Source organism: Acomys russatus, chromosome 19 (genome assembly GCF_903995435.1).
Source record: "Acomys russatus chromosome 19, mAcoRus1.1, whole genome shotgun sequence".
Taxonomy (NCBI): domain Eukaryota; kingdom Metazoa; phylum Chordata; class Mammalia; order Rodentia; family Muridae; genus Acomys; species Acomys russatus.
Window position 1 is genome coordinate 53485600 of NC_067155.1, and position 27618 is coordinate 53513217.

The following is a 27618-nucleotide window of genomic DNA, read 5'->3' on the forward strand; positions in this document are numbered from 1 at the left end:
CTTTGTATGTCAGGAAGTTACACAAGCATGTTGTGGATAACTGTATAGTCCAGGTAAACCATTTTGCCAAGTTTCAATAGAGAGTTCGCCTTTTCCTCAAAATTTTACAATGCAGACTTCAGCCTTTACACTCAGGAGGGTTTTGCTCCAAGCATGAGCTCTTGTATTCTATCTACATAGATCTAATTTATACCATGAATCAAGTAGAATAAATGTGCCCATAGCCTTCCTTCCTTTTTCCCTTCCTTTGAAGTGTTTAGTTCTCACTTAAGTTGGTAACCTTGCTATTTTCTAGATGTCAAGTTCTGCATCCATAAGTGCCATTGTTGTGTGGTGGGTGTTTCCTAGCCTTTCCCTGATGCAGTTTTACCTTTGTTGGATTTGTATAAACAGTTGTACAAAAAAAAAATCCACTCTTGGTGTTTGAGGGTTTCTGTTTTATGAGAGGGTTAAAAATCTAATTGGAATGCCCAGGGTAAATGGACTCTTCACTCTGAGGACCCCAAACTATGTAATTTCTCTGTCATCTGAGAAATGCAGCAGCCCTGAGACACATGATTTTTTTTTTTCCTCCTTTAGAAAAAGATTTGTTTCTAACTAATAAAGGTGATGGCCACCTGCAGATATTAGGAGCAATGGCTCGCCTGCCTGAACGTCTCCTACTACACCTATACAAAAGTAATTTTCATATATGGCCACTATCTCACTCTTCTACTGCTGTGATAAAATACTGTGACCTGGGCAATTAAAAGAAAATTTAACTGAGTGTATGTTTTCAGGGGTTAGAATATGGAGTGAGGGCACAGAGGGCAGAGGACAGTGGCAGCAGCTGAGAGCTCGTGCATCTTGGTCAATCCACAAGAGAGGCACACGAGTCTTTTGTCCGCCTTCAGTGACTCAACAAGAGCACATCTCCTTATCCTCCTCAACATGTCCACCAACTAGGGATCCAGACATGAACCTATGGGCCGTCCCATACACACCATCACAGCTACAAGTGTCCCAGATGTAGAGGGCAAACACATGCCCTCAACCCCCACTACTTCCTGAAGAAGGTTGAATTCTGTGCTGTGTGACCTTAGGCCTGGGGTTTGGAAAGCTAAGACATTAGAATCGGGGGTCACAGAACATTTTACACGGTTCTAACTTTATATTCATGTAATAACTCTAGTTTTGAAAGAGCTTATCTAAATCGATTATCTCTTATTTATTTATATCCAAAATTCCTTTCTGACTGAAATTCTAGGGACAGTGGCTTCTGTGTTTAACTCTGGGGAGAAACTTAACAGAATTAAGACTTGATAACACTGTTGTTTGCTTGTAAAAAGGAAGCTTGACTCTATTGGCTTGAAGGTCCATTGTGGATAAAAAGCTCATTTCTGTGGTAGATTTACTTCTCTGAACCTCCAAATAAGACAGCTGCACCCTGATGTTTAGAAAGGCCATCTTCTCCCCCAGAGAACTGCTTTCAGGGTGATTTTCCCCCGACACAAACAGTCCCTGCAAAGACATAATGTAGCTCAAGCCTCGTACACAGGTTACAGTCAACATCTCCAAGAAGTGCTGAACCACCAAGGAATATTACATCCCAAAATAAGCCTGTAATCTCCGTAGTTTTTAAATTACATTTATTTATATATGTGATGTGCATGCACCTTGGCTCACATGTGGAGATCGGAGGACTACTTATGGAAGTTGATTCTCTCTTCCACTATGTAGGAAACGAGGCTTCAACTCTGGTCATGAGGCTCATAATGGCAAGTGCCTTTACCTTGGAGTCATCTCAACAGCCCTCTCTATACTTTTAACCAAGCTTCAGATGAAGCCAGCTTAAGCCACCTTATAAAAAGGTGCTCCAAGGTCACACACCACAGCTGGTAAAGCAGTGGAAAGACCACAGCCTTGTGAGTATGTTTGCTGTGGTCAATCTGAGCTTCCAAATCCAAATTTGAGGCACTGGTCCATATCTTCCACAGGTTATATTTTCTACTATGACGATGAGAACAAAATTTCATTGTATTCTGCTATGATCCTTTAGATTTTAATCCATTTGACATACTACCTGTTAGGGGCATGTCATGCCAGTTAAAATATGCAGCTTCCAAAAGACATGTGTAGCCCCTGGTATTCACTATGGACTGGCTCCGGGACCCCGACCACAGATATCAAAATCCATGCATGCATGGTATAGTATTTATGGCATAACTTATACACAACCCTGTGCATTTTACATCAATCATACCCAGATGACTTACAATACCCCATACAATGTAAAGTAAGGTGAACTGACTGTTGTGCTCAGCTCAGCATGGCCCTTCTGCATAAGCTATTGGTCTCAAGTTTTCATTTGCTATGTGCACTGAAAGGGCTGAAAAAGAACACCTCAGTGTTAGCATTAGATTTGGAATCTGTTGTCTGCCCTTTCCACCATCCCAGTACTGTGATGTATCATGAGGCTACACGCTCATATATACATGTATGTATTGTATATAACATATACACTAATTAGCTCCACCCAAGCAAGGCAGTATCTGTTTGGAATGACAGCAGGGACTGGTGGAGAAAACCATAAAGCACCTAACACCTTGTCACAGTAAACACGACTATGGTGAGCAGCAAAGATGGTCTCTGAAGGCGTTCACATCTCTTCTGAAGAGAGGTGCTAGACCAGGATGGTGATGCCTGTTCATGCTATATGGAGTAAGTTTGAAACTTAGGGAGACAACATTAAACTACAGCAGCCTTTTAATCTAATTTTATTCCTAAAGATGAAATTACTAGCAGGTAGCACTAAAAATACACCTTCACTATACAAAACTGTGTAAACTGATTACATATTAATAAAGAACTTTAGCACACGCGCGCACACACACAAACACACACACACACACCCCTAAGATAGAAGCTAGATGCAGCCCTTGCTAGTAAAAGCTGTACCTGAACAGAGATGGACATACTTAGTCTAAGGCCCTGGCAGGTGACTATCGAATGTCAATTGTCTCCCAATTATGTTTAAATGCAGAAATAGCAACGATGTGGAAACTTACATTCATTAAATATTAGCATTTAAAATACACAGGACTAATCAAATGAACATTCAGAGCAGCTACTGCTCAGTATAGTCCACAGTAGCCTACTCAGGAACAGTGAGTTCACTTCAAAGAGAACGAAAGTTTCAAACATGGGATAAAGGGAAAGTAAGAGACAGGCTGAGTGGCCTCCAAAGAGCAAGGGCAAATACCCACACACTGCACAGTCTGACTTTAGCAGCGAGTGCACAGAGGAGACAAGTGATACAACCCAGCAGAACCTAGGAAAGCCATGTGTCCACAGGCAGATGGGCCTACAGCACAGCCCAGGTTTCTTCAACTTAGGGTGAACTTTCTGTCCTCAGTCAGTAATGAAAATAATTTTTAAAAATAGCTTCTGCCTTGGAACAGTAAGTTTCCAGTCCCTTTTGTGCACTGAAATGTTTGGGATAAAGTCACATGAGTGTCCCACTGCAGGGGGGCCTCAATTTCAGGACTTGAAAACATGCACAGCTCGAACCACATATTGCCGGCAGATGGGACACTCACTCATACGTTTGCCACACTTGGTGCAGGTGACCATGTGCCCACATTCCAGCAGGACACAGTCAATAACTGCATCCATGCAGATTCGGCACAGGCTGTCGTCTTCCTCATCCTGAAGTTGCATCCGTTCACCATCTGAAAGGAAAGAGAGAGCTAGGGCTTGCTCTGGACATGGCTGTTGGCCTTGCTGCTCCAGCTCACAGCCAAGCAGCCATCTTCTGAGCATCACCCCAATACACTACAAGTAGAAGTCTTCAATCTCTACACTTCTTATACTAGATGTGAGGACTATATCTCAGAGTTCTGTAAAGAACTACGTGGCTTGGGACCAGCTAACAAGTGTTCAGTAAGCCGGGCGTGGTAGTGCACACCCGTAATCCCAGCACTAGGGAGGCAGGCGCAGGTGGATCTCTGTAAATTCAAGTCCAGGAGAGCCAGAGCTATACTGAGAGTCCTGCCTGTCTTTGGGGTTTGGGCGGGGGGGGGGGGGGGGGAGGTCAGGGAGGGAATCTGTTCAATAAATGTTGGCTCCTTATTTCTGTTTTATGTCATGATATAATAGAAGGGATTTGGGATAAGGATGTAATCATTCCGTGCTTAGGAGAAACAGGCTAGGGATGCAGCTCAGCTGGTAGAGTATCTGACTGCGTGTGTGACGTCTTGGTTGAAGTCCCAGCACTGCATAAACCAGGCAGGCACAGTGTACATGCCTATAATCCTGGAGGTAGAAGCAAAAGGATCACAGTTCAAAGTCATCTTCAACTACAGATGAATCCAGGCCAGCCTGGGCTACAGGAAACCTCTTAAATGGGAGGTGAGGGTAGGGGATAAGAAAACATCAACCGCTGAGCAGTGGTGGCACACACCTTTAATCTCAGCACTTGGGAGGCAGAGGCAGGCGGATCGATGTGAGTTCAAGGCCAGCCTGGTCTACAGAGTGTCTTGTAGAACAGCTAGAGCTGTTAACACAGAGAAACAATGTCTCGAAACAAAAACAAAAATCAACCAACCTTACTCATATGGGCCACTCACTAGTCAGGCCAGAGTAGAAGTTTAGCTCAGTTGTTGAGACATATGGCCATGAATGAATATGGGACCCTCATTTCAGTAAAAGGGACTTAATTCCACTCAAAGGAAGGTTTGAAAAACCACAAATTTGGTAGCAAAAGGTCCCTTGCAACTTGACAACCATCAAAAGTCATGTTGCTGCTGGATGGGCTGGGCCTTCCTGGCTATGTTGCCTAGAAAACTCAGGAACTGAAACAGTGATGGATCTTAAAAGTCAACCTTGGCTGAGACTTGCTTTAAAGCAAAGGATTTAGAGAAATCCCCTTCAGGCAGAGAGGGCTCAATGGGATCAGCCAAGGCTACACAGAGAAACCTTGTCTTGAAAAACCAAAGTAAAGTACTATGGGCTGAGACAACAGATAGACAGACAAATGAGAGACTAGAGAGAGGCCAGTTTTAAATCCTGTGTGGCTGGTTCCTTCCACCTCTTTACAATGTATTACTCAGTAGAGCCTGTCTCTTGGGATATTCAATAAGGCTATCCAATATCCAAGTCAATACTAACACTTAAGTAACTTTAAGCCAGTCAAGTCAGAGAAAACTCAAGCTGCGCTCAAAATAAAAGCAGAGACTGAACTAGTGTTGATGGGCAGTGAATTAGCTGGAGACACTTGGGAACCATGTGTTTCCATCAAGAGACTCCATGACGTCACACATTCCATCCTACTGTACACACACACAAGCATTACACTTGTGCCATATCCCAGCCAGCAGCCAGGTCTGGGATCGATTTTTCCTGGGCCTGCTATGGTAACACTGTCCTAGAAGTAGATGCACAAAACTATTTTTCCATCTTTAAATGATTCATCAGCAAATGGATGATACCAGTTTTTTGTTTCTGTAAAAACAGCATCTCACACAAGCCTCTAGGTTATTACAGGGATCTGATACCCTTTTCTGGCCTCTGCAAGCAACGTACACGTGACACATATGACCCCACACATATACATATGCAAGTCTAGTCAAGATAACCAAGGTAACCTGCTTGAGGGATTAATGAGACAAGTCAGCATTGTTACAGGCAAGGAATCTCTAAATTAGAGTTCTACCAGTCATGTATAATAAGAAAAACTATTGATTGTCTAGTTCACCTGGCAGTGGTTGCCTCAAAGCCCGTGTCAATTTGATGAAATATTTAGCAGCTCTATAAATAGGCTTACATAACTGACTCAGTCACGAAAAAGGTCTATTTCTCCTCTGAAAGAGTAAATTATTTATTTGTGTTATGAGTATCTTATCTGCATGTTCGTCTGTGCATGACTGAAATTCTTGGTGCCCACAAAAAACCAGAAGAGGCACGGATCCCCTAAATTAGGGTTACAGAGTAGGCAGTCACTCTGGTGCCGAGAACCCACCCTCAATACTCTAGTAGAGCAGTGGCAATCTTAAACTGCTGAGCCATCTCCCCTGCCCCAAATCTTTTTATTTTTAATGATTTCTATTTCTCAGGGTCTGTCTGCTGGTCGTGGTGGTGATACATGCCTTGGATCCTAGCACTCGCTCTGAGTTCGAGGCCTATAGATGCAGGGTCTGACAGCAACTCTCTAGCTTAGCTTCCTGAGTCCTGGGATCACAGGCATGCACAGCCATGCTAGCTAAATTTGCCTTAGTTAGGTCCAAACAACCCAATTTTTAAAAAAACAATAAAGGAGCTGGGTGGTGGTGGCGGCACACGCCATAATCCCAGCACTCAGGGAGACTCAGGCAGGTGGATCTCTGAGTTCAAAGCCAGCCTGATCTACAACGCAAGTCTAGGGACAGCCAAGGCTACACAGAGAATCCCTCTCAAGAAAAATAAAAAAAGATACTCGGGGGGAAAAAATGAACAAAATTAACATACATGACTTTTGGTTTTCTTCATTCTCTTTGTACAATCGGTTGACTTTCTCTACCAGCTCCCATTTTTCACAACAGCCAGAATAGTTGACAAAATTCCGAGCCAGGATTTCCTTCAGCTGGCGCACACTCATCCCCTCTACCTCTTCAAGGCTCGACAGGTCAGACAGTGAGGCTCTCGCTTTCTTCTTAGACAGTCCCGGGTTCTGAAATCAGAACATCTGTTACCCTTGTTTCCCACAAGTCTAAACTGCTTGGCTGATACTGGTCCCCATGGCCCTGGATGCTCTCCCCAGACACCTCAGTTGCCTGATGTTGTTGTTGGGTTTTGTTTTGTTCTTTGAGACAGGGTCTCTCTGTGTAGCCTTGGCTGTCCTAGACTCACTTTGTAGACCAGGCTGTCCTCGAACTCACAGTGATCCGCCTGCCTCTGCCTCCCGAGTGCTGGGATTAAAGGTGTGCGCCACCTCGCCTGACTGCTTGAAGTGTTTTAACAGTGTCTTACATCTGACTTAGAAGAAACGAACACAATGCTGACCTAGAGAAGTCCAGCATCTTCCCTTTCTGACATAAGCATTTATCAGGGAAAGCAATTTTAAAGGAATTTCACCTGTTCCTCCAAGTTTTCTTCTTCTTGTTCATCATCATCATCATCTTCTTCTTCATCTTCTTCTTCATCATCATCATCTGTGTTTGCTGAAGCTATTTCACTCTGTACCTACATACATGACAGATCCAATTAGATTAGTAATCAGTTTTTCTAATTACCAACATGTACTTTTCTCTAGAGATTAGCTCTCCACTGGTGGTCCTCAAGATCACCTCAGGGCTGGGTTGGTGGAGCAAGCACAGCACTCCTTTAATTGCAGCACTTGGAGAGAAAGGCAGGGGATCTCTGAGTAATAAAACAGCCTGCTTTCCATAGTGAGACCCTGCCTTTACATGTCTTTAATCCCAGCACTTGGGAGGCAGAGGCAGGCAGATTGCAGTGAGTTTGAGGCCAGCCTGGTCTAGGGCTGGAGAGATGGCTCAGCAGTTAAGACCATTTGCTACTCTGGCAGCGACCTAGATTCAGTTACCAGTGCCTACGTGGCAGACCACCACCATCCACTCCAGTCTAGGGGATCCAGTGCCCTCTTCTGAACTTCACAGGCATCAGGGCACACGTGTGATGTACAGACATTCATGCAGGAAAAACGACCATCCACACAAAGTAAAATTGCAATTTAAAAACAACAAAACCCCTCAAAGCCTGGCACACACAGTTTTCTTTGGACCCTGTATGCTGCCTAGCTCTCCCAAGAAGTTGGGCCCTATATAAACTCACCTTACATAAAATACAAAGTCTTCTCCTGTGTGAATTTGTAGAAGATATCTGTGTATTACTGGCCAATCAGGTCCTAAAGCTCAATTACAAAGCCACTAAACAATGTGAGGTGACACTGCAGCATCAGGACCTGAAAACACCTAGTGAGATGGCTCAACGGGTACAGACCAGCCCTTGCCACTGAGCCTGACAACCTGATTTCAACCCATGTTGTGAAAGAGTACCAACATGTTGTCTTCTGAATTCCACACGAACACCACCAAGGCACGGGCACATGCAAATATTCACACATACAAATACCACTAAATAAATCACTTTTTGTTTATTTTTTTAAGATTTATTTATTTAGTATGTGTACTGTGTTCTGCCTGCATGTGCTCCTGCATGCCATAAAGGGACCAGATCTCATTATAGATGGTTGTAAGTCACCATGTAGTTGCTGGGAATACTCAGCACCTTTGGAAGAGCAGGCAGTGCTCTTAACCTCTGAGCCATCTCTCCAGCCCTTGTTTTTGTTTTGTTTTGTTTTTGTTTTTCAAGACAGGGTTTCTCTGCGTAGTCCTGGCTGTCCTGGACTAACTTTGTAGACCAGGCTGGCCGCAAACTCAGCAATCCACCTGTCTTTGCCTCTGTCTCTGTCTCCCAAGTTCTGGGATTAAAGGAGTGTGCCATCACCGCCCAGCTTTGTTTTTGCTTTTTAAGACAAGGTTTCTCTGTGGAACAAGAGCCCTGGCTGTCCTGGACTCACTCTGTAGACCAGGCTGGCCTAAAATTCAAAGAGATCTGCCTACTTCTGCCTTCCAAGTGCTGGGATTAAAGGTATGTGCCACCCTACCTGCCATAATCAATTATTTTTTTTAAATCTCTAAAATCAACAGTTTTTTTTTTTTGTTTTTTTTTTCAGGAAAACAGAAATTCCTTCCATTTTGGATTATATACATTCTCTCACATATTTTCTTTTTTAAGACATTTAGCCTGAGATAGAAAAGAAGCTCATCTCCTTCCTGCCCCCATATTCCAAATGCTGCCATCGTAGGTGTGCACCATCACTCTTAATGACATCTTTTGACCGTAACGTACATAGTGTAGGTTGGTTCCAATATCACACATTTCACCCCATAAACACCTCAGTGCTACCCACATCTCCCCCAGATGGTGTCATATATCCCAAAGTGGTATAAGTCATTGTATCTGTTTATATAATTATGAAAGAGTCTCATTTGAGAAAATCCTAACTCTGGTCTTGGTCTCGTCTAAGTCGTGCATGTTTGGATAGCAGCTAAACCAATGCTCCTGTCTCTGGTCCCTTGAGTGCTGGGGTAAAAATATTCACTGCCGGGCTGGAGCAATGGCTCGGAGGTTAAAAGCACTGTCTGCTCTTCCAGAGGTCCTGAGTTCAATTCCCAACGACTACATGGTGGCTCACGACCATCTATAATGAGATCTGCTGCCCTCTTCTGGCATGGGTGTATATGCAAGCATAGTAAATAAATCCTTTTTTAAAAAAGTATTCACTGCCATGCCTTTACTTTTTAAGATTCATTTTTATGTTTTATGTGTGACTAGCTAGCTGTCTGCATGTGTGTCTGTGTACTACATCCGTGCAGTGTCTGAGGAGGACAGAAGAGGGCATCAGAGTCCCCTGAAACTGGCGTGATGGTAGCTTTGCGCAGCAAATGAGTACAGGGAAGCAAATCAGGGTCCTCTAGAAGAGCAGGAAGAGCTCTTGGCTGCTGAGCAATCTCTCCACCCCCTACACCTCTACTTTTTGCTTTTTTGCTTATGGAAATGAGGTCTCACAGCCCTGGCTGTTGTAGACCTCACTCTGTAGACCAGGCTGGCCTCCAACTCAGAAATCCACCTGCCTCGCATTCCCAGCATATATCTTTTAATAACAAATTTACTCAAAGATAAAATGTCTTAGGGTTTTTGGGTTTTTTTGTTTTGTTTTTTATGTTTTTTAAATTGAGGCCAGCATTCAAACTTCTGAGTTCATGAGAATCTTGTTGTGCCTGCCTCCCTAGTTTAGCTGGAGGTACCCAACCATACCCAACTTAATTTAACATTTTAGAGTTATTCATATACAACAAACTATGAGTCATCAGCTGAGCATGTCATTCAACTATGATGTTCAAAAACCTTATTGGGGGGAGCTGGAGAGATAGCGCAGAGGTTAAAGGCACTCTTCCAGAGGTCCTGGGTTCAATTCCCAGCAACTACATAGATCTCATTATCTCATCTATAATGAGATCTGATGCTCTCTTCTGGCCTGCAGGTGTACATGCAGACAGATCCCTGTATACATAATAATAAATAAATCTTTAAAAAAAAGAGAGAGAGAGAACCTTATTGAGATAGTATTTCAGTTACATTAAATAATAATCTTTTTGTTTTTTAAACTAATTTTGTAACAGCAGATACAGCTCAGTTGTTAGAGTGCTTCTTTAGTATCCCCAAAGTGTTGGGTTCAATCCCTGGCACCACCTAAAACCAGGCCATAGTGATGCACACTCTGGACCCCTGCACTCCAGAGAGAGCTGGGAAGACTGCAAGTTCAAAGTGAGGGCTGGCACTAAAGCTCAGATGGTTACAGTGCTTGCCATTCAAGCACAAGGATGTAAGTTTGGACTTGCAGCACTCAAACAGAAAGGGTGAAAAGTCCAGCACTAGAGGCCATGACAGGGACATCCCTGGGACTTCCTAGCCAGCCAAGCCAAATCAGTGAGATCCTGTCTCAAAATGTAAGATAAGCTGGGCATGGTAGAGCACACCTGTAATCCCAGCACTCAGGAGGCAGAGGCAGGTGGATCACTGAGTTCGAGGCCAGCCCGGCCTACAAAGTGAGTCCAGGACAGCCAAGGCTACACAGAAACCCTGTCTCAAACCACCCCCCACCCCCTGCCAAAAAAAACAAACAAAAAAAAAAAACCAAAAAAAAAAAAAAAAAAAAAAAAAACCCCACAAAACAAAAAATGTACGATGGAGAATAACTGACAAGTAAGGATGTGTACATACACACTCTTACTTTAAGGTCATCCTCAGCTACACAGAAAGCTTGAGGCTAACCCGAGCTAGACACCTTTTCTCAAATAAATAAAATAAGAATCACTTTCCTTCATCAAGGCAAAAGATTACTGAGTTAACTACTGATTGTCTCTGTGGTCCCTGACACTTTTGGTTATTACTCAACAGTTGACTATAAGCTATATAACCACACAGGACAGGAGACCAAGGACAAGAACTCATGAACTTCTTCAGGTTCCAGGATCCTAGCACCTAGGCACCAAGGCATCATCAGGCAGCTGTGCAGTGCCCGCAGCTGGGGATGGCACTTCTGCTCTGCTATGACCTGAGGCTCATCTGGAGTCACCCAGCACTAAAGATCCCAGCCACAGCTGGCTGAGCGTGAGCACACCAGGCTCTCGGGGCCATCGGTCACATCACCTACCTGTGCCAGAACTTCTGATCTGAAGGTCCCATCTCCGTCCATGAGCTCTCCCTGGAAGGACACAGTAGCAGAGGGGGCTGAATAATTTGAAAAAAACGATTGTGTAAAAAAACTAGAAGTCTGGGACCGTGAGGAATCCAGGCTACTTGAGTCCAGGTCGTCCCCTGAGCCGAGGCCACGATGGCACAGCACTAGATCTACCAAGTCTTCCTTCTCACGACACGTGTCAGTTGGGATGTTTCTGAGGAGGAGATACTGCCGTAGGTCCTTCACTTTCAGTCGCATCAGCTGAGGGCGCTGGAAGGCCGTCTCTTGTAGGAGGTGACAAGTAGAACATCTGCGGAGGTTTTCTTGGGAGACTGAGCACAGGGAGCAAAAGTCCTTCTTGCAGTCACAGCAGACATGCTACAGACAGAGCAGACGACACAACACAAACCATTGTGAAAACACCTTCTTTTGCCTTGTATTAAAACTGAAGCTTTGGCTGGGCTTGGTGGTGCACGCCTTTAATCCCAGCACTCGGGAGACAGAGGCAGGCGGATCGCTGTGAGTTCGAGGCCAGCCTGGTCCACAAAGTGAGTCCAGGATGGCCAAGGCTACCCAGAGAAACCCTGTCTCGAAGAAAAAAAAAAAAAAAATCAAAAAACAAACAAACAAAAAAACTGAAGCTTTGGTTTATGTGAAGTCCCCGTGGCACTGACCTATTTTCACAAAACCAGTCACGCTAGGGCAGCTTAGATTCACACAACTTCAAATACAGCACTTTAAGAAAAATATATGCTCTTGTGTTAATGAATCAAAATGTTTCCACCCCCTGGCACAAACATGCAATTAGCAGAACAGGGCTGACTTGAACCACATGGAACAGAGAGCACAACCACAGCACTCCTCCTCCTGGTCTTCTATGTGGATAATTTCCCCAGCAGAGAAGAGGAAAAAGCTTAATACAAAAAGATAAGAAACCGACCGCAGTAGTGCACGAAGAACTCCGTAGCCAGTGTGGCCCTAATTAAGCCACCTCAGAAGAGAGCCTTTGCAGGTGTGCACGCCTGTAATCCCAGCACTCTGGAAAGCAGAGGCAGGTGGATCACTGTGAGTTCGAGGCCAGCCTGGTCTATAAATCCAGGACAGCCAAGGTTACACAGAGAAAATCTGTCTCAAAAAACAGACAGACAAACGAAACAAGTAAATGTGGTCAGAGGGCTGGAGCTGGCTCAGAATTAACAGTGATCCCTGCTCTTCCACACAGCCTGCGTTTGGTTCCTAGCATCCATGCTGGACAGCTTACAAAGTTAAGCCTGTAACTCCAAATCCAGGGGATTTAACATCGTCTATTGGTTTCTAAGGGCACAAGTGGCATGCACACACACATACTTTTTTTTTTTTTTTTTTTAAGAATATGGTCAGGAGCCAGGTATGATGTCTTATGCTGTCATCTCAGTACTTGGGAGGCTGAGGCAGGACAGCTGGGAATTTAAAGGCAACCTGGGACTGGTTTAATAAAATGATGAAAGAACATGGACAAGGGTGGGCTAAGGAGCTATATGGGGGCTGGGAGGGGTAGAGAGGGCACTTTGCTAGCATGCATAAGGCGGCCTTAGTTTTCATTACCGGCTTTGCAGGAAAAAAAATAAAAACAATTTTTTTCCAGTTTTTTGAGACAGGGTTTCTCTTGTAGTCCTGGCTGTCCAGGACTCACTTTGTAGACCAGGCTGGCCTCAAATTCACAGAGATCTGCCTGCCTCTGCCTCCCAAGTGCTGGGATTACAGGCGTATGCCACCATGCCAGCTAGAAACAAATTTTTAAAAACATGGTACCTTGCTATAATAAATGATCACTGAAAAAAACTGCACAGCAATTCAATCTCTTGCTTCAAAAACCGAGTGTTACAAGGAATGAGGTTTCAGAAGCAAAGACACCACAGGAAAATCAGCAAGGACGACTCAGAAAATGCAACACAACTAGGATCTTACTGCATAGTTTTCCAAATGTGGCTAACTTTTAAATTTTTTTATTAAATGAATTCGCTACTCAACATAACCTACAAACAAGAATTATGATCTAAGCTGGGTGCACATGGTAAGCACACGCTTTTGATCCTAGCACTCAGGAGGCAGAGACAGGTGGATCTCTGTAAGTTCAAGGCCAGCCTGGTCTAAAAGTTCCAGGACATTCAAGGGCTACACAGAGCCACCTTGTCTTGAAAACCAAGGGCTGGAGAGATGGCTCAGTGGTTAAGAGCATTGTCTGCAGCTGGATGTGGGAGTGCACGCATTTAATCACAGCACTCAGGAGGCAGAGGCAGCTGTGAGTTGGAGGCCAGCCTGATATACAAAGGGAGCCCAGGATAGCTAAGGCTACACAGAAAAACCCTGTCTTAAAACAAAACAAAAGAGAGCACTGGCTGCTCTTCCAGAGGTTCTGAGTTCAATTCCCAGCAACCACATGGTGGCTCACAACCATCTATAATGTGATATTATGCCCTCTTCTGGAGTGTAGGTGTACATGCAGGCAGAGCACTTCATATACATAACAAATAAATTTTTGAGCTAGGCAGGGTAGTGCAAGTCTGTAATCCCAGCACTCAGAGAGGCAGAGGCACATGGATCTCTCTAAGTTCCATACTGGCCTACGAAAGCAAGTACAAGACAGCCAAGGCTACACAGAGAAACCCTATCTCAAAAAACAAACCTCCAACAACAAAATTACATGTGAGCCAGGCATGGTGGCATACTCCTGTAATCCCAGCACTTGGGAGGCAAAGGCAGGCAGATCTCTGTGAGCTCAAGGCCAGCCTGGACTACACGGTGAGTCCAGAACACCCAAGGCTACATAGAGAAACCCTGTCTGGAAAACCAAAAAAACAAAAGAAACTAAAAAAAAAAACCCACATGTGATCTACATCTTCCCCACCCTATGTGTTACTTGTGTGCAGCGCTTCATCCAACTCACCTTCTTTCTAAAGACTGAAAATGAAAGTCCACAGGCTTTGCAAACTATATTGGGCCCTTCAGTAGCTGCTGGTGGGTAGGTGGGAAAGTCAGAGCTTGGTGTGAATCTGAATGGGCCAGTGCTTCCTGGAAATCCCGCCTGCTGGCCTCTGACAGCTCCAGTTCCCATGACTTCATTCAGCAGCCCACAGCATGAAGCCCACATAGAAGTAGCACCCGCCTGAAAAAAACCACAAATGCCACCATTTAAAGCCAAGCAGAGGGGCTGGAGAGATGGCTCAGAGGTTACAAACACTGACTGCTCTTCCACCGGACATGGGTTTGACTCCCAGCACCGACAGGCTGCTTACAGCCACTCTAGCGGCAGAGGAGCTTCTGTCCTACAGAACTAGCCACACATGTGACACACAGGTATACATGCAAGCACAACTTCCTAACACAAAAAAATATAAAAGCAGAATAAACCAAGAGTGCTGGCTTACACCTTTAATCACAGCACTACCAGGAGGCAAAGGCAGGTGGATCTCTGTTGAGTTGGAGCCAGCCTGGTCTACATAGTAAGTTCCAGGACAGCCAGGGATATGAAGAGAGACCCTGCCTAAAATGATAGACAGACAGATGGATGGATGGATGAAAGCCAAGTGGAGTGTGACACATTTCAGAGGAAAGTTTTTCTTTAAATAATCTTGAGATCACAAGGCATCTCTATCATCACCAACTAAATAAGCTTCAAATTCAGGAGCTGGTAAAGATTCCAAAATCTCAAAAATCTCAAACACTTCTATTTCTAAGCATCCCTAATAAGGAACATTCAAGTTACCAAAATTTCAAGTCATTTAGAAAGACAACTTTCTGTTTCTTCCAAACAAAAGATAAATGATGAAAGGGGAGAGAAAATGAAGCCAGAGCTGCGCATGATGGTGCACTTCTTTAATCTCAGCACTTCAGAGGCAGAGACAGGCAGATCTCTGTGAGCTGGAGTCCAGCCTGATCTACAAAGCGAGTTCACAACGACAACAGCCAAGGCTACATAAGAAACCCTGGGAGGTGGTGGGAGCGGGGCAGTGGTAGTGCCTTAAATCCAGAGGCAGGTGGGTCTACAGAGTGAATTCCAGGACAGCCAGGGCTACCCAGTCTTTGGGGGTTAAAAAAACCTGAAACAGTGTCTACAGGCTCAGGCCAACCTCAAATTTGCAATCCTCCTGCCTCAGGTTTCCAAAATCTGTATGCCACTACACTGACTCTATGTCAGTGAAGTATGTCCTATGTAAGAGATTTGCTAATACTTTTAAAATTTCAGGTTCTACTTGAAATTCAAATTTCTTAGTGTCTAAGTATTTTCCCTGTGAACCTTAGACATGTACTGGATACTACAGGTTTATTTCCCTAGCTATTATTTAACAAAAAGAAGCCGGGCGTGGTGGCACATGCCTTTAATCCCAGCACTCGGGAGGCAGAGGCAGGCGGATTGCTGTGAGTTCGAGGCCAGCCTGGTCTACAAAGTGAGTCCAGGATGGCCAAGGCTACACAGAGAAACCCTGTCTCGAAAAACCAAAAAAATAAAAATAAAAAAATAAATAAATAAAACCACACTATCTTATTAATCCTACTGTCTCGCTGGTTATTGAGTATAATATAATTTTTATTGTTAAAAAAAAAAACATTAGGGAGGGCTGGAGAGATAGCTCAGAGGGTAAAAGCACTGGCTGCTCTTCCAAAGGTCCTGAGTTCAATCCCCAGTAATGACATGGTGGCTCATAACCATCTGTAAAGAAATCTGGTGCTCTCTGTACATGCAGACAGAATATTGTATACATAATAAATAAATAAATCTTTAAAAGAAAAAAAATAGGAGCTGGAGGGGGTGGCGCATGCCTTTAATCCTGGCACTTATGAGGCAGAGGTAGGCGGATCCCTGTGAGTTCGAGGCCAGCCTGGTCTACAAAGTCAGTCTGTGACAGCCAGGGCTACATACAGGAGGCAGAGGCAGGCAGATTTATGTGAGGGCAAAGCCAGCCTAGGCTACAGAGGGAGTTCCAAGACAGCCTGGGCTGTCCCTGTCTAGGAGGGAGGTGGGGAGAAAAATGTTTGTGGTGGAGAGCTGTACATACCCAGCGTCAACCTCTGACTTCTGCATACACACATACGTGCTAAAAACACAACAAAAAATTAAAAAACAAATTATATAGTTCTCCTGGAGGGAGCAGAGGACCTATTTGAGAAAACAAGTACAATTCCTAGGTAGACAGCATTATTAGAGGATAGCAATGCAGCCTTACGCCCTCAGGTTTCTATGAAATAACAGGAGCTTCCTTTGTATCCTCCAAAGAAAGAAAGAAAGAGAGAAAGCTCGTCAAAAAAAACAGAGCTAAGTAGATAGCTTAGTTGGCAAAATGCTTGCCTACAAGGACAAGAACCTACAAACCTACATTCTTTTTCTTTTTCTTTTTTTGGTTTTTTGAGACAGGGTTTCTCTGTGTAGCCTTGGCCATCCTGGACTCACTTTGTAGACCAGGCTGGCCTCGAACTCACAGCGATCCGCCTGCCTCTGCCTCCCGAGTGCTGGGATTAATTAAAGGTGTGCGCCACCACGCCCGGCTTTTTTTTTTTTTAATAATTTATTATTATGCATACCGTGCTGAAAAGGGCATCAGATCACATTATAGATGGTTGTAAGCCACCATGTGGTTGCTGGGAATTGAACTCAGGACCTCTGGAAGAGCAGTGAGTGCTCTTAACCACTGGGCCATCTCTCCAGGCCCAAGAAACCTACATTCTACACCAAGAACCCAACAAAAAAAAAAAAAAAGAAAGGCCAGGTAAGGACATAGGGCCCAAGCCCGTAATCTCAGCAATAGGAAGCAGCATAAGAGGACTGAGTCAGAGTCATTCTTGTCTATCTGCTACATTTAGGACAGTTCGGGCCTTGTCTCAAATAGTAAATAAATAACAACTGTATAGTCAAAAGGCCAGGCATGTGGTGAGTCTGTAACCCCAGCACTAGGAAGGAGATAAGACAGGTAGTTCCCTGGAGCTTGCTAGCCAGTCAGCCTAGCCTTCTTGACAATTTTGAGGTCACAAAGTGTCATTGTCACTACTTTCTTGCTGCGAAGAGACACCATGACCACAGAACTCTCATGAAAGAATGCCTTTAACTGGAGGCTTGCTTACAGTTTAGTCCATTATCATCATGAGGGGAGCATGGTGGCATGCAGGCAGGTGCTGGAGGAGGGAGAGCCACGGCCTGGTCCATAGGCAGTGAGCGACTCTGAACTTGGCATGAAGCCCCAAAGCCCACCCCCGGCAGCAACACATTTCTTCCAACAAGGCCACACCTTCTTCTAATCCTTTCAAATAGTGTCACTCCCTGATGACTGAGCATTCAAATATATAAGCCTATGGGGTTTAACCTTATACACACAGAGAAACAACCCCTAAAGTTTTCTCTGGCCCGTGCGTGCGCGCGCGCGCGCACACACACACACACGGAGAACAGAGAAAGACAGCCTTTAAATTTCCTTAAGTATTTTTTTTTTATTAAAAAATAAATTCCAGTAGCTTCCCAGGCAAAAATGTGTTGTTGTAACTCTACTTAGCACAATGCAGATCTATATAACTATTTTCAGCCACAGACCATAGCAGACGTAATGAAAACACAGTGAAAAATCTAGGTTGCAGCTTCATTAGAATCTGTGGACTTGGTCAACTGTGTCCAATAAGAAAATAGTTTTCCTGCAGTAAGAGAATGCTCTTGTCAGTATAGGAAGGGTAACCCACACTGCTCCCTTTCTGAGCATAGCATCTGCATTCTTGTGTGGTAAGCCCTGTGTGTCACCCCAGAGCTGACCTCCCTGTCCTTGGAAGCAGGTAGTTTTAGTTCCCCACCTCTGTGGCTGCTCTAACTGCCACTTGCTAAGTAATTGCCTTTACCTGTGAAACTGACCCAAACCATGGTTCTTGGCATGGTAGACTCACCACAAAGCCTTAAAAATTACTCATGCTTAATAACCAGAGCTCAATCCCTGAGACCCACATGGTGGAAGGAGACAATCAACTCCCAAGGTGTCCTCCCATTGCCACACAAGCGCTATGGGATACACATACACAAATAAGCAAATATAATTAAGTTTTTAAAATATTTGGGCCTTCTGATTTTTGCTACTCTAGAGAACAGTTTGGGTAACAATCAAAAAAAAAAAATTTTTTTTTTTCTCAAGACAGGGTCTCTGTGTGTAGCCTTGGCTGTCCTAGACTCACTTTGCAGACCTGGCCTCAAACTCACAGAGATCCACCTACCTCTGCCTCCCGAGTGCTGGGATTAAAGGGACTAAAGATGGAGTCTCTCTGTGTAGCCCTGGCTGTCCTGGCGTTCACTCTGCAGGCCAGACTGGCCTTGAACTCAGAGATCCGCCTGCCTCTGGGTGCTGGATTCAAGGTGTGTGCCGTCAGCCTGGAGCGACTCCCAACTTTTATTTCCTAACAAACTTCTCCATTTTCACATGTGAAACCTCCAACACTGGGAAAACAGCCACTGATAGTCCAATCTGACAAAAAAAGAAGCCAATGTTAAATATTATTTTTAGGTCAGCAAGACAACTCAGAGAGTGAAAGCATTGGCCATGCCCGTTTGATGACCTGAGCTTGACCCCCTAACTGAGGTAAAGGTGGCAGAGGACCAGTTCTACAGGAGCTGCCCTCTGAGCTCCCCACTCTAAGATGGTGCCTCACAGGCATTCCTGCCTAGGACCCACATGCACACACCAGACAGGCAGGTGGAGCTAAGAGTTTAAAACCAGTCTGGTCTACATAGCAAGAATCCAGGCCAGCCAAGGCTCCGTTGTAAAGCACTGTCTCAAAAACAAAACAAAACAAAACAGAGCACCTACTTTTGTCCTTCACTCTCAATTTAAGGGCTGGAAAGATGGCTCAGTGGTTAAGAAACTGAATGTTCTTTCAGATGATCTGAGTTCAATTCCCATCACCCACAAGCAGCTACCTACCAACCATCTGTAACAGCCCCACACACATACACACACACACAAACTATTTATTTGGAGACAGGAGCTCTCTATGTAAACCAGGCTGGACTGGAACTCAGAGATTTACTTGCCTCTGCTTCCCATGTTGTGGGATTAACAGTACATGTCACCAAGCCCTGCCCAAATAAAATAATTTTTTTAAAAAAGGAAGGAAGGAAAAGGAAAGAGCTTGGAGTTGGAGGGACGGTTCAGGGGTTAAGACCACTTGCTGCTCTTGCAGAGGACTAGATTTGGTTCCTAGCACCTACATGGCAGCTCACAACCATCCACGCTCTCCCATCTGATCTCTGTGGGCACCAGGCATGCACACAGCACATACATACATGTAGGCAGAACACCCAAACATAAAATTATAAAAAAACAAAGCCTCAGAGATCTAATCTCCAATTCTTTCTTTTCCCCTGTCTTTTGAGATCTGGTTAGTCAGCTTATATCCCTGTCTTTTCCTTTTATTTGTTGCTCCTATTCTGGCGATGCGTTTGGAACATCTTTCTTTGCTCCTAGGTTTGAGAACAGCCCACTCCTAAGGACCATGCAGTAGACACACACCCCTGCTCTGCAGTGACACCACTGATGCTGCTCGGCCTCCTTCTAAAGACCCCTAGGAAGGATGACTTTTTGACATTTGTTCATTAGAAACAAACAAAAAAGTAACCCGGGTGAGGTGACGTACAACTCTAATCTTAGCACTTGGGAGGGTGGAGGCAAAGGTAGGAGTTCAAGGCTAGTGACCTGAAATAGCCCCCCAGAACCCATGTAAAGGTGATAGGAGAAAACAGACTCTGTAAGTTGTTCTCTGACTACAGCATGAACACCCCACTAACAATAATAAATAAAAAAATTAGGGGCTGGAGAGATGGCTCAGTGGTTAAGGGCACTGTCTGTCCTTCCAGAGGTCCTGAGTTCAATCCCCAGCAACCACATGGTGGCTCACAGCCATCTGTAATGTGGTCTGGCGCCCTCTTCTGGCCTGCAGCTGTACATGCAGGAGAACATTCATCAGAGCAATATATAAATAATAAAATAAAAATATTTTAAAAAATTAAAAAACAAAACAGAAATTATGTCTACTTCAACAAGTAAAGCCATGATTGGAGCTATTATGCCTTGGTTAGGACCACAGTTAAGGGCAGCACCCTACAGGCCACACCAGAAGAGTCCAAGACAAAAGAAAGAACAACCATCTTGGTAAAATGACTGAATTGCCTCTGTGAATGTAGTTCAAACTATGAGATAGTGCAGAGCTAGAGAAGAGGCTCAGGGACACAGCACTTGCTTAGCATGCAAGCACAGGCCCTAAGCCCAATCTAGCTCAGAAACACAACACGAAGAGGTAGATGGAAAAAACTAAATCTACACCTGCTAATCCTGAAATCAATGATAGTTGCAGCTTATTTTCTAGCCATCAATGATTATTGTTTGTTTTGGTTTTTGCTTTTTGGAGACAGGGTTTCTCTGTGTAACAGCCCCTGCTGTCCTGGACTGGCTTTCTAGACCAGGTTGGCCTTGAACTCAAGAGATCCTCCTGCCTCTGCCTCCCCAGTGCTAGGATTACAGGCGTCTGTCACCACGCCCAGCCTCATTGATAATTATGGAAAACAACTTTTTACTTCATAGTCTAATCCCTTCATAATCTAATCCCTCCTGGCTCAATTCTCTTAGACTAAAACTACTTCTGGTAATAAGGGCTGGAAGTTGACACTGTTACTGTCTACAAATCATTTTTAAGAGTGACTGATAGTTTGAAGCACTGCAACACTTGTTTCTAGATAGAACACCAATTCTGTGAGCATTCTCTCAGGTTTCTAGATGCAACTAGTATCCTCAGTCTGCATCACACATAGCTGCAGTCAACAAAACCAAGAGGAAGGGTATTCTGACTGTTTCTAAGAACACAGGCCCCACCTTCTTCCAGTGCCAGTTTTCAAATGACCTCATTGCCTTGTGTGTGTATATATGACGTAAACTACACTTAGAGTTCGTGTAGGGGAAAAAACTCTAAAATACTCAAATACAAGTTACCACAAAATCTGGCTTCTGTACTATACTGAATTAGAATGTGGTCTCTCTTAATGATTCCATTAAATGTAGTATTAGCCAGCCAGACTACAGGATGTGGCTTCTATGAGGAGCATATGACAGAAAGAAGGGTAGGGAAAGGTAATGGATGGAGCTGCTGATGGGCATGAAAACAAAATGATTTAAGTCATTTGCTTTCAATTAAACAAACAGTGAAATAATGCCATCTCCTAAGAGTCTAGTTTGTTGCCATAACTCCAAATAGACTAATATCGGCTAATAAAGGATGAACCTAACACTTTCATTTGCAAAAATATTAATTGTTATCAAGTACTGAAAGCAGCACCAAAAGAAGCAGATATAGATTCTCCCCTCCCACCCGCCGACCCGCCCATCTCTATTTTCGGTGTTTTGACACAGAATCTCTACACTGTCCTGAAACTCACTCTGCAGACCAGACTGGCCTCCACTCACAGAGATCCCCCTGCCTCGGCCTCCTGAGCGCTGGGACTGACTGAAGGCCTCAGCAACTCTGCCTGGCTTGGAACTCTCTTCTTCAGCCCTTCAGCTTCCTCAGACAATCCATCTACTTCAGAGACTACAGGTTTCTGTTGTAAATTCTGGACAAATTTCAATTTGCTAAAATTTGAATGTCCTTCTATTGAAAGACTGTTTCGAATCTTAGCAACAAGGATATAAATGAATGCTTTACGGTTTAAATTTGTTAAACTTTCTTACAGAACTGAGGGAAAAGGCAGTATGTATGCAAACTTGAGACTCCCTTAAGAGAGGTGAAAAGGGCCCGGAGAGATGGCTCAGAGTTTAAGAGCACTGACTGTTCTTCCAGAGGTCCTGAGTTCAATTCCCAGCAACCACATGGTGGCTCACAATCATTCATAATGTGACCTAATGCCCTCTTCTGGCCTGCAGGTGTACATGCAGGCAGAGCACTGTATAAATAATAATAAATAAATAATTAAAAAAAAAAAAAAAGATGTGAAAAGAATTTTTACTGAAACTGCTGCTTCACAACAAACATGAGGCCAGATTTAATGCTGACTGCCCAATCCTACACTACAACGGCAGAAACCCTACACCACACAACAGAAGCTGACCTTTAAAATGTAACACTTTTAGGAAAGGCATTGGTCACTTCAAAAGTTAAAAAGTTTTGGGGGGGGGAGGGGAATCAGAGGACAGCTTTGTAAAGTTGGTTTTCTCCCCCCACCTTTCCATGGGTTCCAGGAATCAAACTCTGGTGTTTTGTTTTGTTTCCGAGACAGGGTCTCTCTGTGTAGCCTTGGCTGTCCTGGACTCACTTTGTAGACCACCTGCCTCTGCCTCCCAAGGGCTGGCATTAAAGACATGCAGCACCACACCCAACAGGAATCAAACTCTGGTCACCAGGTTTGCACAGCAAAAGCTTTCACTGTCTTCTTGTCAACCCTCAAATTAATATACTCCTGCAATAATGTGTGCTCTATGTCATACATGTTGCCTTTCTTTTCCTTTCTTATTTTTTGAGACAGAGTCTCAAGTAGACAAGGCTGGCCTTGAATTTGCTATATAGTGGAGGGCTGTGCCTTGAGCGGATCCTCCTGCTTCCACGTACCAAGAGCTAGAATAGGTGTGAGCCACACATGATTGCTAAATAGGCACCTCAGGCCCTTGTCCTGGGTTTCAAACTTAACAATGACTTTTGTCTTTTTAAAAATGGAATAAAAGGGAGCTGGAGAGATGGCTTAACAGTTAAGAACACTGGATGCTCTTCCAGAGGACCTGGGTTCAATTCCCAGCAACCACATGGTGGCTTATAACCATCTGTATGGGGTCTGATACCCTCTACTAACTTTCGGGTGTACATGCAGGCAGACATTCATATAGATAATAAATATTTTTTAAAAATGGAATAGCTGAGAGGGGCGTGGTGACACGTGCCTTTTGTCCCAGCATTTGGGAGGCAAAGGCAGGTGGACTGCAGTGAGTTCACGGAATCATTAACTAGTTGGTTCTTAAAACTGTTCTCACCATTTTCTCTTAGCATCCTAGTGAAAGCCTGTCTCCAAAAAAAAAAAAAAAAAAAAAAAAAAAAAAAAAAAGGGAAGAAAGAAAAGGAAGGAAGACAAAGCTGGGTATGGTGGCACAAGCCTTAAATAGGGAAGCAGAGACAGGTAAATCTCTGTGAGTTCAAGGCCAGCCTGGTCTACAAAGTGAGTCCACGACAGCCAGGGCTCCACAGAGAAACCCTGTCTCAAAAAACCAAACCAGGCAGGCGTGGTGGTGCACGCCTTTAATCCCAGCACTCCGGAGACAGAGGCAGGCGGATCGCTGTGAGTTCGAGGCCAGCCTGGTCTACAAAGTGAGTCCAGGATGGCCAAGGCTACACAGAGAAACCCTGTCTCAAAAAACCAAAAAAATAAAAAATAAAAAAAATTTAAAAATCAAACAAAAAAAGACAACAACGAAAAAAAGAAAAAGAAAAAGAAAAAGAAAAAGATAAGAAAGCAAAGGAGGTGCTAGGTTTTAAACCCTGGACAGCCAGGCATGGTAGCACACACCTTTAATCCCAGCACTCAGGAAGCAGAGGCAGGCGGATCACTGTGAGGCCAGCCTGGTCTACAGAGTGAGTCCCAGACAGCCAAGGCCACACAGAGAAACCCTGTCTCGAAAAACCAAAACAACAACAAGACAAATAAACCCCCCTAGACAAATGGCTGAAGTGCCTCCTTAGTATATCAAAGTGGACCTGGCTGCCAGGTTCTCCTAGCACCCCTCAGTCCTTACTTCTTAAAGGATCTTCCTGGCTCACATCCCCTGCCCACTACCCTCAACTCTCGGACCCAGGGGCCTGAGCTGCCCTTCCCTATACAATCTAGCCATTTTGGTTACCCACCCTCTTTGCCCCTTTGGGCCTCTTGGTTGCTGCACCTGGTCCCCTTCTCTGCCTTCCCCTTCCCACATGGCCCAGCCCAGTCTAGCCATGTCCACTCTGAGCACTCCCAGATGTCCTGCCTCTGGCTGTGCTCTGCCTTTTATATACCATAAGCCTCTCCTCCACCACACCTGGGAGCAGTCACATACTTTCCCTATTTCCTTTTTTCATTCAGAAAGAAAAGAAAAAGAAAGTAGTCGTCTTCCACTTAAATACAAAAACCATTTGTTTTATACAACTTATTTAAAAATTTGGGCACAGTACCTATCTCCACTGCTCCTTCCGTATCTAGTTTCCTTGATAAATATCAGCTGGTTTGGGATCTCCCAGCAAAGATGGTGGCTTTGAGGACTTAAAACTGCTTCCAGAAAGTTTAATAAAGCATTCTAAGTTGCAGGGACTGTTTAGAACTAAACTGGGACGTAAACAGAGGTTGATGGCTCGGGAGCTAAAAGCACTGGCTGCTCTTCCAGGACCAGGGTTTGATTCCCAGAACCCACAAGGTGTCTCACAACTATCTTTTCCAGAATGTGTGAGGGTGCACACTCATGGTGCACAGACGTACATGCATTCATACCTATAAAATAAAAAATTGGGGGCTGGAGAGATGGCTCAGAGGTTACGAGCATTGACTGCTCTTCCAGAGGTCATGAGTTCAATTCCCAGCAACCACATGATGGCTCACAACCATCTAAATGTGATCTAATGCCCTCTTCTGCCCTGTAGGCATAGATACAGGCAGAGCACTGTATACATAATAAATAAATAAATCTTTAAAAAAAAATAAATAAAAAATAAAAAAATAATAAAAAATTTAAAGCAAAACAAAGCCAGGCGGTGATGGCACATGCCTTTAATCCCAGCACTTGAGAGGCAAAGGCAGGCGGGTCTCTGTGAGTTCAAGGTCAGCCTGATCTACAGAGCGAGTTCCAGTTACACAGAGAAACCGTGTCTCAAAAAACCATAAACAAACAAACAAACAAATCAAACAAAAACCTTAGGGGCTAGAGTGATGGATCAGGAGTAAAGAGCACTCGTTGCTTTTGCAGAGGACCTGAGTTCAGTTTCTAGCACCTACATGGTGGCTTACAACCACTGTTAAATCCAGTTCTGGGAATCTAATGAGATGGTACACACACATACATGCAGGCAAAACCCTCACACCCATAAACCCCAAAACATCTTTAAACAAATTTTCGGTTCACATGTCACTCATTCCAAGCACTCTGGAGGATCACAACACCAGTTCAAGGGCAGCCTACATATTCAGTTTCAGGCAAGTCAGCAATACATAGCAAGTCTCTGTCTCAAAACCAAGAAGTTACCTATCCCAAAATTCTTCTTTGCTTCAGCAGCAAGAGGGCTTATAGTTTTTGAAATAGAATCTCATGTAATGCAAGCTGGCTTCAAACTTACTATGAAGCAAAGGCTAGCTTTGAACCACTAATTAATTGTCCTGACTCCAGCCTTTACCTCCCAATGCAACATTGAAGGTATTATTTTTCTTGCTTCTGAGGGTTTGTTTTCACCCACACACCATCCATTATTGTGGTTTGTAATGTGGCTACTTGAGATGTATCTCTCTAGAGACTTTTGTTGATGTTTCAGTTTTTTGTTTTGTTTTTGACAGGGTTTCTCTGCATAGTCTTCGCTGTCCTGGACTCATCTGTACACCAGGCTGGCCTCGAACTCACAGCCCTATGCCTGCCTCTGCCTCCTAGAGTGTTGGGATTAAAGGTGTGGGCCATCATGCCTGGCTTGTTGTTTGGCTTCTCACTTTCTTTGTAGCAAGTGTGACCCTCAAACTTGCAGCAATCCTCCTGCCTCTGTCTCCTAAAGGCTGATTGCAGACCTGTGCCACCAAGCCTACTTTGTCTTGTCTCTTTTCTCTTAATTGGAAAACTTTCTTTTCTTTTTCCCTGAGTAGCCCTGGCTGTCCTGGAGCTCACTCTGTAGACCAGGCTGGCCTCAAACTCAGAGATCCTCCTGCCTCTGCCTCCTGAGTGCTGGGATTAAAGGCTTTCGCCATTGACACTTTGTGAAGGTCGGGTTACTCCAGCAGCCCAAAGGCAACACACATCTTCAACATGATGACTACAACTATCTCTGTAGAGAAAGGTATCATCTTCTGACTCACGCCACTTGGTTTGATTTGGGCAAAAGAACCAATACCTGAACTAATTGCTGTACAGTCTCCTTAGAACTCTCCGCGATAAAGTTGAGAAAAAAATCATCTCCCCCAAAGTAGGCCAGAATCACACACACACCCTGCCCTCTTCTGAAACTTCTATCAGTGACGCTCCCACGCTCTCACTCCCACCTGGGAGAAAGGCTGCCAAATTACTTGCTGCGTACCTAGTGGCAATGCACACTAGTCTAGCGCTCTAGGTCATGGCTACAACGTTTAAACCCAATGAAGAACTCCTTGGGGGGCGGGGGGATTTCTACCACCACCAGCCCCCACTCCCCCACAACCCCTGGCATTTCTAGCTGGGTTACTATGGCCCCAGCCTCATCGCTCCCCGCTGTGCTCTTCTCAGCCTTCTGTCTTGTGATGCACCCCAGTCGTCTGGGTTAGTTCAAGGACTCGGGGAGACAGAGGGCACGGCCATGGGCAGAAACACCAACGCCTGAGGGGAGCTCTAGCGGCTTACAAAGCCTGGGACCCCGAGAAGAGCACCGGGCCCCGGAACAGGGCCCAGTGGGCTGCCACCGCAGGGCTACTCGCTTCCTCCTTGCCCAGGCCGCTGGGGGGGAGGGTGGGGGTGGCGCTGTGGGAGCTCGGGCGGGTCTGCTAACCCGGTCTCTCCGGCTGGAACGGGTCGGGGTTCCACACGCTCCAGGCCCGGCGCCTGCCACAGTGGTGGTCTCTCAGGAACCCCTTGGGAAACCGCTGAGAGGGAGAGAAAAAGAGGCGCTCTGGGCACCCCAGGAGAGGCGAGGAGAAGCTCCCGGCTCCATCAGACCCTCACCTTCATGGCCGCGACCGCCTCGGCTCGGTCGGCTCTACCTGGGAGCTCAGCACCATAGCAGCCTCTTCACACAACGGACCTCCTTCCTTCTAAGGCTGCGAAAGCTGCACCTCCCGAGGCCGACTGAGCGTCGCGACGTAAGGGGCGTGGCACGCCCCCGAGAAGACGCCGAGCGGCAGGCGGAGCCCACCAATCCGAAGCAGTCCTTCGGGGGGCCGGTCACCAGAGCCAATGAAATGGTCGGAGGGGGCGAGGCCTTGGACGCATCCTGCGAGCGAAGAGGGGCGGGACTGGGCGGGGCTAGGCGGGGCGTGACGCAGCCGCTCTCAGAGAAGAAGCTGCTGAGGCTGAATTGGCTTCCTATTTTGGGTGGCTAGTTTCTCGGGGCTGTGGTGAGAAACACGGTTGGTTTGAAGGCTTTTGTTCCGAGCAGGGCCTAAGGTTTAAGCC

At 45.0% G+C, this 27618-nt stretch overlaps 1 protein-coding gene across 3 annotated transcripts; it reads right to left on the reverse strand.

The window, feature by feature from the left end:
- Positions 1-2922: 2922 nt before the first annotated feature.
- Positions 2923-27335, reverse strand: Rnf34 (ring finger protein 34). 3 transcript variants are annotated; one of them, XM_051161532.1, is made up of 6 exons: positions 27169-27335; positions 14208-14426; positions 11255-11659; positions 7090-7197; positions 6484-6685; positions 2923-3710 (listed from the first exon to the last, which is right to left on the reverse strand). In XM_051161532.1, the coding sequence occupies exons 1-6, from the start codon at positions 27172-27174 to the stop codon at positions 3520-3522; spliced, it is 1131 nt and encodes a 376-aa protein (XP_051017489.1). In that variant the 5' UTR covers positions 27175-27335; the 3' UTR covers positions 2923-3519. The 3 variants fall into 3 exon arrangements, with proteins under 3 accessions (XP_051017489.1, XP_051017491.1, XP_051017492.1); XM_051161534.1 differs by lacking the exon at positions 27169-27335 and adding an exon at positions 18503-18620; XM_051161535.1 differs by lacking the exon at positions 14208-14426 and having other exon boundaries at positions 27169-27308.
- Positions 27336-27618: the final 283 nt, after the last annotated feature.